General features: G+C 49.9%; 1 protein-coding gene across 1 annotated transcript; it reads right to left on the reverse strand.

The window, feature by feature from the left end:
• Window positions 1–249: 249 nt before the first annotated feature.
• On the reverse strand, window positions 250–3613 carry LOC109377607 (patr class I histocompatibility antigen, A-126 alpha chain-like). Its single transcript, XM_019634013.1, has 8 exons — window positions 3495–3613; window positions 3016–3282; window positions 2556–2831; window positions 1703–1978; window positions 1469–1585; window positions 996–1028; window positions 806–853; window positions 250–647 (listed from the first exon to the last, which is right to left on the reverse strand). The coding sequence occupies exons 1-5, from the start codon at window positions 3562–3564 to the stop codon at window positions 1470–1472; spliced, it is 1005 nt and encodes a 334-aa protein (XP_019489558.1). The 5' UTR covers window positions 3565–3613; the 3' UTR covers window positions 250–647; window positions 806–853; window positions 996–1028; window position 1469.
• Window positions 3614–10932: the final 7319 nt, after the last annotated feature.

Genomic DNA, 10932 nt, shown 5'->3' on the forward strand with positions numbered 1-10932 from the left:
ACACGAAGCCCTCACTGACAAGACCAGACCTGGGTGATGTTCAAGTCCCTGTGATCACAGGTCTTGGTGGCAGAAGGTTCTACTGAAGGGACAGGGACAAAGGGGCAGAGAGGTCACCCAGCCGAGGAGTGACCACGTCGATGCCCACAATGCCCTGAGCATTGAATGGGCTCAGTCCGCGTCCACGCTCGGTCCTCACAGCCTCTCCTTTTTCCACCTACAACAGACTCAGCATAGCCAACACACGGATTCTGGAAGGTTCTCAGTGCTTCAATTTATTTCCTCTGAAACCAAAGGATTTTCTCCTTCAATTAACCGATCAACCCTTCATGGCAAGAACTGAAAAAACAAATCCATATGCAGATGCTTATTTCAATAGGATGTTAGAAGTTGCTGCTCTGTAACACAAAGTAAAAGCGGGGATGGAAACAGCCTCTGCTGGAACAGGACAGTGGGTCAGGGAAGAGAATCAGTGTTGAGAGGGGGCATGGAGGGCAGGGGGTGGGCAGTCTCCCCCCTCCTCACATGATGCTGAGAGAAACGCAGATGCCCTTTGCAGAAAGAGAGGTCAGAGGTTCCTGAAGTCACAAAGTGGGGCATGAACAAATCTTGCATCACTCAGTCCCCCACAAGGCAGCTGTCTCATGCTGTAAAAGAAAATAATCAACCAATTCAGGTTAGTGGCTGGAAGTGGTGACATTCTCAACAGTCCACCATGTGCTCAAAATATCCCAAAGAATCCCCAGTACGCAGTCCTGTCCCCTCTGCCCCAACCCTCCCCACTTCAGGCCCTCCAGGTTCTCACCTTTAGAAGCCGTGAGACACACATCAGAGCCCTGGGCAATGTCACTGCCTGGGGGAGAACAAAACAGGATGTGGTCAGAGCTCACAGCAGATGTGGCTAAAGGAGGAATGATGGGGGTGGGTGGGCTCCCCCAAGGGCTTCCATCTACACTATCCCAAGGGTCTCAGGGATCACCCCCCTCCACACTCACTTGCAACCTGAGCGTAGCTCCATCCTTTTCCACCTGTGGGAAGAAAACATCACGTGAGAAGCCAGGAAGCAGGCAGGGCCATGAGGTCCTAAAGGAATCCCCTAGTCCTGGGCCCCAGAGAAGTTTCCAGAACTGTGACTACAGACCCACAGCAGGATCAGGAAACCTGAGGAAAGTACGTGTGTGGGGACTGCACAAGCCGCCCTCCTGGAGGTCTGTCCTCAGCAGGGACCTTCCATTCTGACCTGTGACTATTGAGAATCAGGTCCCCATCACCAGAATCATCAAGGTGATAAATCTGTCCCTCATTTTCACACGTGCATTAAAAAAGAGTAAGTGTTAGCAAACAAGGCCCCAGACTGGGAAAGCACACGTGTGTGGATGGTCCTTCCCACTAACAGGCAGGACACACTTGTACCTGGAGCTGAAACCCCCCAGTGGGACAAGACAACTCAGTCCCCGCCCTTCCCTACCTCAGCGTCTCCTCCTCCACAGCACAGCTCCAGCCACCACAGCCCCAGTGACCGCAGCTCCAAGAAGGACCAGCACAGCAATGATGCCCACAGGGATGGCGGCCTGAGGAGGCGGCTCTGGAAGGGAAGGGAAGGTGAGGGCCCTGACCCCAGGCCTCAGCCCCGACCTGAAGTCCTCCAGAGGCCCCTGCTTTCCCTGAGAAGAGGCTCTGTGCCCACGGACCCCCTCCGTACCCCATCTCAGGGTCAGGGGCTCGGGCAGCCCCTCGTGCTGCACATGGCACGTGTATCTCTGCTCCTCTCCAGGAGGCACCACCACAGCTGCCCACTTCTGGAAGGTCCCGTCCCCCGCAGGCCTGGTCTCCACGAGCTCCGTGTCCTGGGTCAGGTCCTCCCCATCACGCTGCCAGGTCAGGGTGATCTCCGCAGGGTATAAGCCCAGGGCCCAGCACCTCAGGGTGACCTCACGGTCAGAGGTGGGGTGGTGGGTCACGTGTGTCTTTGGAGGGTCTGAGGAGAAGGGTCAGGAAATTCAGGGCCTTTGCATCCCTCATGGGACCCTCCAGCAGTGCTCATGTGACCATCCCGAGAATGGTCAGGAACCGGGGGTGTGGGAAGGGAGCACAAAACCCAGACACCACACTGGACACAGGCATCCGGGATAATCTCTATTCTATAGAAAGTTCTAGAATCAGGGTGAGACAGCCGAGGGTCATAGACAGGTCTCTGATGGAGAGAAAAGGGATTCCTGGTCCTGACCTGGGTGGAGGCCAAATGACTCAGAACAGCGGGGGTCAGACCTCAGTCACACTGTGTGTGGGGCAGCGAACAAGGCCTGAGAGAGAAAGTCCCCCAGGTTCCCTGGCAGCTGCCAGGGCCAAAGGGAACCGATGATCAGGTATTTCTGAGACGGTCTCCCCTCCATCCCCTGAGATGCTGCACCCCTAAATGTCCCTGAGAGAAGGCCTTCTCTGGTACCAGGTCTGAAAACCCAGGCGGACTCCATCCCCGATGTCGGGGAGACGGGGTGTCCTGGTGTTGACCCCATTTCCTCCTCTCCGTGTAGGAGCCCCGCGGCCCCTCTTACCTGCGCGCAGCAGCGTCTCCTTCCCCTTCTCCAGGTATTTGCGGAGCGACTCCACGCATCTGCCCTCAAGGAAACCCCTCAGAAGCTCCGTAACACCGGCCGCCTCCCACTTGCGCCGGGTGATCTGAGCTGCCCTGTCGGCCGCGGTCCAGGAGCGCAGGTCCTTGTTCAGGGCGAGGTACTCAGCGCCGTCGTAGGCGAGCTGCCAGTAACCGCGGAGGAGGCGCCCGTCCGGCCCCACGTCGCAGGCAAATATCGCCTGGAGGGTGTGAGACCCTGACCCCCGCCCCCCGCAGTGATGAAACCAGGTCCAAGTCCCTGTGGGCTCTTCCCGGGTGGGGGGTCAGGCGCGTCCCGCAGCCTCGGGGTGAAGCTCGGACCCGGAGACTCGGGGAGACCCCGGCCCGTCCGTGTGGGGGAGGGGCGGGGGCGTGACCGGGACCCGGACCGCGTCGCTCACCGGCCTTGCTCTGGTGGTAGTAGCTGCTTCGGAAGTTCAGCTCCGCTCGGGCATCCCGTGCGGCCGCCTTGGCGGTTGCTGTCTCCTGGTCCCAGTACCCCGGGTCCATCTGCTCCACCCACGCCGCCCGCGGCTCCACCCTCGGACTCGCGGCGTCGCTGTCGAACCGAGCGAACTGCGTGTCGTCCACGTAGCCGACAGCGATGTTCCGGGGCTCCCCGCCGGGTCGGGACCAGGAGGTGCCGAAACACCTCAGGGAGTGGGAGCCTGGGGACAGGGAGGGGCTGAGACCCTGGCGCAGGTCATGGGTCCGAGGATGATCGGCCGGGAGGGGGCGGGAGACCCGAGTGGGAGACAGGAGTGGGCGGGACACGGGGTAGGGGCGGTGGGGACACATCTTCCCGGGGGTCCTGCGTCCCCACCGGGCGGTCCCCTCGCTTTCCCCCGGCGGAGGCCGTTCCCTCCCGACCCGCACTCACCCGCCCGGGTCCCCGTCAGGCCCAGGGCCCCCGAGAGCAGCAGGAGGGCTTCCAGCCCCATAATTCGCATTCCCCCTCCTCCAGGACTCACATCTCCGGGGTCTGGGGACGATCTGCGTGCGGCTGGGTCCGTGGGGACTTTATAACCTGAAAGGCGGTGACACTGATTGGCTTCTCTAGAAACCGGACACGCAATGGGAGTGAGAACTGGGGCCGCGTCATGAGTTTCCAGACAGGAGGACCCGACACAGGTTGTGGAAGGAGAAGTGAAACCGCGGGGAGGTGGGGACTCCCCAACACTGAGAGTCCCGTCCGGGACTCCGCCCTGGGGGACCTGGGACTGTACCCCGACCCCTCCTCCTGCACCGAGCCTGTGTCTCGCTGTCTCCCTGAGTCCTGGCCCAGGGGCTGTCTGAGGAAACCAGGCTGGGCTCAGCCCCTTTCCCTCCTCTTCTCTCCCCGGAATCCCTCTCCCTGAAATGGACGCCCTGCCTCCCACCCTTTCCCTCTCCTCCTGGACCCTTCTGGAAGAAGACACCCCAGGGAACTTGGTACCAGAGCTAGCTCGCCCTGGGACTAGAGGAAGGACAGGGCTTTTCTCTTTAATCCTGGAGAGTCTGTGGCTGAAAACATCACTTACAGATTCTCACAGAGCCCGTCTCCTTGTTGTTGATTAACTACAGGGGGTGACAATCTTGGAAACCCCTGATCATCCGGAAGCTAATCTGTAAAATCGTGATTTGGGCCCCTTGGTACAGAAATGTGTCTAAACAGCAAGGCAGTCAGACTCTCAAAGCTCCTAAGTCTTACTTTCCCAGACAGTACACCTGTGACTCTGGATGTTTCTATTGTAAAATGATCTTCTTTCCGCAGCCCTGACTTTCTTTGTTGAGTCTCCGCATCCTTATTACAAAGTAGCACATGGAAGCAGTTTGTATCTATGTATTTCCAACCGGACCATATACAACGTCAAAGTTGCAAGTGCTCAATGCAGTTAAAATGCCCTTTACCAGTCTTCCTATATGGCCTATTTTTATGAATAATTTACATATAAGCAGTGTGTATATTTTATTGGGACACATTATTATTCTTAAGCTGATTAGCATCAGAAGGGGAATAGTTTTTAGGCAGCTCCACAGAACACCCTGCTAGGCCCTAGGTAATTTATTAAAGATCTATGAAACAGCATATTTAAATCAGAGAGTTCCACTGCTTTAGAATTCTTCACCTCTGCCTCTTCCCCTCCCCCCTGCTTCTCCAGCCCTTCTCCGCCTCTCTCACCCCTAAGGCCCCCTTCTCCCCTTAGTCCCCACCACCCTCTCACTCCTGATTGTGCCACGAGTGCCACCCCCTCACCTGCCAACCAAGAACTATTCTCCCCACAGGGCTCAGTGAGTGATCCTGCTAATGTGAGTCCGGGTGTGTCATTTCTTCATGAAAAACACTCCAGTGGCTCCCTCTCACTCTGGGAAGCTTCTAGAATATCAGGCACATGAGCACAGAGGTTTTGGCTACTTAGGTCAAAGTATCCCAGGCATATGAAGCCATTTCTGATAGAGTGGACATTAAATTATTTGTTCAATGAATGAATGAATGAATTAATTAAAATGTATAGCATGTAAAACCATAACCTGAAAAATACAAAAAAAGTTAGAAAATATTTTATTACAAACTAGTGTGTACATCAGTTTATAAATTCATTCCAGTGGAAAAAATACTGTGTGCTTAGTTGTTGCACAGCTGAGCCTGTGTATTAGTTTTCTATTGCTGCGTAACAGATTACCACAATTTAGTGGCTCAAAATAACACCCACTTATTTGCTCACAATTCCTTAGTCAGAAATCCAGGCTCGGTGTGGATGGGTTCTCTGGTCCGGGTGTCACAAAGCTGTGTGCTTATCCTGAGCTCAGGATTTTCCTCCAAGCTTACATGGAGCTATTAGCAGAATTCAGTTTTTTCCACTTGTAGGTCTGAGGTTCCTGTTTTCTTTTCTTTCTTTTTTTAAAAAGATTTTTATTGGGGAATTGGGGGATGGGAACAGTGCTGGGGAATTGTGGAAGGGGACCAGACAAGTTGCTGTCTTTTTGTTCTTCAGTCTAGTTGTGGAGGACATTGCTTCGCTGGCCCAAGTTGGCACCATCATTGCGCTCTTCCCGGGCGAGGCAGATCAGTCGCTGGCTTCTGGATGGCCTCTCACAGCGGCTTGAGGGCCAGTCACGCTGGCTGCTGGCTACACACGGTACCCATGGCAACCCACTGCAGCAGGGGTTGCAGCCCAAGCTGTCGCCAGCGACTCATGGCAGCCCAGCTCCAGGTTGAACTGTTGTTCAGTATCTTAGCTGTAGAGGGCAGCGTCACGGACCCTCATATGTGGGATCCGAACTGGGGCCTTCTGGCGTCCCAAGCCAGTTCTTAACCAACGCGCCACTCGGCCGGCCCTGGGTATTTTTAAACTTCAGAAAATTTGAAATTATTATTTAATAAAGATGAAATAAAATAATAATATAACAACGACAAAAAAAACAAAAACAACCCATGAGTGAGACAAGAATGTCCCAGCTCTGGTATAACAACCTTCCAGGGAGCATGTTGTGGTGCTCCCCGCACTGTGGCTGCAGTGTCTCGGTCCTGCAGCTGCAGGCAGCACATGGGGACTCCCCATGTGTCTACAGGGTCTGTACCTGTGGGGAAACTGGTTGACATTCTGCCCTCCAATCTTTAAGTGAATAGAATTATATGGTCCTACTTCTTAATCGAAAATCCATTCATCAATAACTTGAACGATATTTTCTAGAACTACTATTTCCTCTCTTCTCAATATTGTCTATTAATGGTTCTACATGTAGTTTATCCCTCTTGTTCTTATTTAGACTCTTCTATTTCTAAGGCAATTCAATAACTATGTTCACAACTTCTTCCAATCCAAATGTTCTCCGACAAGGCAGGGGTGAGTGAGCTGCTAGGTGATGACAGGTACCTTGTCAGGATCTTAGCACCTTCGTCATCCCCACCCAGAGTGTGGAGTGAGGCAGCTTATGCTGTGAGAAGTGATGAGATAATCAGTATTAACAAGAGAGCATTCTTTTTTATGTCCTAGGAGCTCCATTCAGCCCCCTCCCACATAGGATAAGAACGAGGGTGCACGAGGGCAGCTGTGCTCTGTCACCCAGGACCTCAGGACTTTGGTATCTCTGGCCTTAACCTTGAAGGGCACGGGCAAGATCAAGTCTGAACTCTGAGAGGCAAAAGGTGTAGGAAGTGGATGATATTAGGAGACAATGGAAATAAAGGACGCTTAAGAGTGTGACTAATGCTAATGGATTGTGCACTGAAAGCTGATTCAATGGAATAAGTAAGCACAGTTTTGTACCTACATCATCAATAACAATGACCAAAAAAAATGAACTCAACAAAAATAACAAAACAAATTTCTTACACTGAAGGAAACTAACTTGATTAGCAAATTTAGAGATATGCTCTACAGCTATTCCTCTTGATGGGCCCTGCAGAGTATGACCTAATAAAAACAAACTACATTCAGATTCATTCTTCAACAAATATTTATTGAGCCCACAATTTGCCATGCAATATTGTACATGCTGGGGGAAAACAGGGAAAAAAGAACTGACAAAAACCCATGCTTTCATGAAGTTTTCATTATACTTTTAGGAGACAAACCATAAATAAAGTAACTAAATGATGTGGTATTGTTGCCGTGTTGTCAGAGAGTGAGCCTTTCTCGGTGCGATGTCCAGGTTCTTGGTGTCTTGAGCAAAGAATTGAACAAGATAACGAGGCAAAGTAGTAAAAAAGCAGTTTATTAGAAAAGATAGTACTCTTTAAATAAATAGAAGTGGGCCCGAGCAGTAGAGGATGGCTCAAGTGCCCATTATCAGAAGAGAAATTACACTCCAAGAGTTTGGAGCTGGCCACGCACAAAGTTGAGGTTCAAAAGGCTTAAAACAAAAAAAGAAAAGGGGACTTATCCCTTTTTCTCTAGAAGGAGCTGTCTCTCTACACCTGTGATTGACAAGAGGTGATGCGCAGGTGTGAGTGACTGGTCTGATCTAGTGATGCGACCCGCGCACCAAATGAGCACTCCTGACTCGTCAGCCAGGAGCTCACCTGGGAGGATTGGGTGGGAGACAAAGAAAGAAAGAGATACTGAGACAAAAAGCTGGGAACAGGAGGTCCACTCAATGCTGATGGCAGAGAGTGGCTTCGTTTATTATTTGTGTACAGCTTTTACAGCAAAAGTAACTTTCCTTAAGTAAGGGGTTTTGGAACCTTGAGGGAGTAGCCCCTTCTTCTCAGGGAACAAATTCCTTGGAAGCAATCTTTCCAAAGTGAGACAAAACAAAGTATAGCAAGCAGAAACTGTTAACAGGATGGCCTTCCACTCTGTAACTTTTAAGGTTGTCCGTGAGATTAGCTGTTTTTTCTTCAGGGGCACAGTGGAGATGAGATCTACCCAGCAACCTTCCCACGCTGTTCCCCAAGGCCTAAGAGCCTGTCAGCTTGCCAGCTGTCAGGCTTAACCCTTACTGCAGCTCTGGTCTGTAACTTTTAAACTGCTCTAAAGCTGCTCACCCTAACATGGAGGCCTGTAGCTTGCCAGCTTACAGCCTCGGTGTCCCTGGCTGATCCCAGCCGGCTCCCCACAATCTAGTTGGGTATTTTATGTCTATTTGTTTTTCCACAGGGGTAGGTAATTACAATACAAAGGGGGAGTTTTGGGTGGAGAGGGGAGGTCTCCTGGGTGGTCACATTCTCTGTGGGATGTGCAGGAATGTAGAGACCCAATGCTTGCCTCTAACTGCCTGCCTTGTTTTCCTCTTGAGAGACGTGATCCCCGTAAAATCTCTATGGGAAGCTGAGGGACAGGAGGTCTCTTCTTCTGTACCTGCTTCCTGCTAGATAGGGGCATAGAGGTGTCCCTGCCTATTTGGGGGACTCACGGAACTTTCATTCTATCTGATCTCAGATGAGAGGAAGGCGTCTCAAGATCCGACTGGAAGATGTGATGGCTTCCTTGGTTGTGACTGGCAATCTTCCTGGGGTATCATCTGTATCCCCAATGCCTCTGAATAAGAAAAAATAGATTTTAATTAATAAATCTGTTAGCTCTTATGAAGCTTGTGGCCATTCAGGTGCAACCGGTCACTTAGGTGGTGTCAATTGTTTGGGCCCAGAATGGATTTGGAAAGAATCATTAGGCTTACTGGCCCGGGAATTGTTTCAACTTATTTAATCGCTGGGAGGGAACTGTCCAAGAGTTAGGTCTGGGATGGCTTGAGGAATGTTGGGAAGTCACAGGCTTTTAAGTAGTTATCTGAAGCAAGGGTAGGAGATTTCTATAAACAATCTATTGTTTAGGATTTAGAAGCTGATTAGAAGAGTAATCAAAGCCAGGGGCTAAGGAACTAAGAAACTAGGGAGGAGACAACATTTCTATAGGAAAGAAACTACTTAAACATTTTTGGGGGCGGGAGTGGAGGGCTACTCGGTTGGCCTGTAACAGTATGTCAGCTCATGATTTATGCTATGGAGAGCAATCAAGTCAGGGAAAGTATTTGGAGGGTAGTGGGTGCTGGGGGTTGAAATTATAAATAGAGTAGGTATCACTGATGACATGAGAACAGTGAGAGAGTCCTGGGGAATCAGGGACAAGCATTGCAAGGAGGAGACATAGCAAGTGCAAAGGCACTGAGGTGGGTGGGGGAGTGCTGCTCAGACTAATTTTCAAGTAAAACAACTACCCTGAAAATCTCTTGTTGGAGATAGTTTGGCCAAAACATTTTCTATAGGGCCACGTGTCTCTGACACTTGCAGTCTGGGGTCTAAACCTGTGCTTGAACTTAACCTGGTAGAGGACATTTAATAAAAATTCAGCCCTAGTTTTAGTCTCCTTTGTAGCTCTCTTCCCAGTGAATGTAGGTGCAAAGTTATTCTGAGTAAGAGCAAAGATAAAGACGTGGACTTTTCTCAGTGTCAGCAGCTCTGCAGTTTTCTTGGTTGGGATTTCTGATGTGTGGGAGAGATGTTCTCAATAAACTGAACACTGGGTGCTCTAAGGTATCTGCCCTCTGGACTGGGTCTTCCTGTTATTAGTTTAAATTATTGGGGAGGAATTTTACTAAGTGGTATTTTCTCAGATCTGCATTAAAGGGCTTCTTTAAATTAGTGTTAATTATTCAATCCCAGTCTTTCTAAGGGTAATGTTTCAAGTGGACATTTAGTAAAACAATTTTGTATTTTTAAAAAATTAGTTATAAATAGTTTTTATGTTTGTAAGCAAGAACCTTTTAAATCTACATAATTTCTTTGTTAAACACATCACAAGATTTCTTCTCTCCTGGTGGTTTAGCATTGCCCCTTTGTTTCTCTTCCTGCCTGAGGTGCTAAAAGCTGAAAACCACATTTAGTACTGAACATGATTTTTGAATGTATCCTACATAAATGGAATATCTAGATCTTTGCTTTAAAAATGTCATTTTTATTATATTTCTTTTGAATTGCCACATAAAATTTGCATTAAAATAAAAGCCATATTTGCCAGGGAAGAAAATTAACACACATCATTACTGTCATTATATTTATGCATATGCTGTATTTCTATTTTGTCCTTTATGAAGGAGAATCAAAGTTTTTAAAGTGCACTGGGCGTTGACTCTGGGTGAAACTGCTGTGTCTCTCTTCACCCAATTTTCTGTTGTCTACAGTAGACCCAGAGGGGAGAGTTAGAAGGCATTAACGGGCTGTGGTGGGGAGCAGGGCACGGGGACCCAGGTATAACTATCTGTTTAAAATCAGTGAGAATGTAAGACCACACCGACAGCATCAGGGCAGAACTCACCTAAGTCCCCACAGGAACTGCGGTGAGGTCCTGGACAGCTCAGTTGTCAGCAGGAAGGACGTGGGGCTTTCTGTGCCAAATTGAGTCCCTGGCTTCACTCCCACGTGAACACTCTGTCTTTGCAAAGACAACAAGCAATGCCCACGACACTGCTGAATCTCTCAGCACCTCTCAGAGCCAGACAGGGAGATGAGGGAAAATCTTTATTGTGTGGGGAGCAGTGTAAGAGTTAAATGCTTAATCAATCTCTGCAAAGATACACAAACAATTGGCAACAACAGTTCCTCAGGTGGAGTAACCAGGTGACTAGAGGGGTTGTGAACAGACAGCAACTTACCTCTCACTTCTGAGATTTATAGATGTGGGACCAACTCTATAGTGGGAATGTGGCAGTGGGCCCTAGACAAAGGCCTTCCCAGACCATGTGGTCACTAAGGATTTCGCGCGGGCTTCAGACAAAGACATTCCTGGACTGTACGGTTATCAAGACTTCTGCGTTTAATGTTTCCTAATTCCTACCTCACCCAGGAGCCAGTCAGGAACTGGCACAATGGCCACATGTTCTACTAATAAATCTTAGCT

This window comes from Hipposideros armiger, unplaced genomic scaffold (assembly GCF_001890085.2).
Source record: "Hipposideros armiger isolate ML-2016 unplaced genomic scaffold, ASM189008v1 scaffold_1478, whole genome shotgun sequence".
Classification (NCBI taxonomy): Eukaryota; Metazoa; Chordata; class Mammalia; order Chiroptera; family Hipposideridae; genus Hipposideros; species Hipposideros armiger.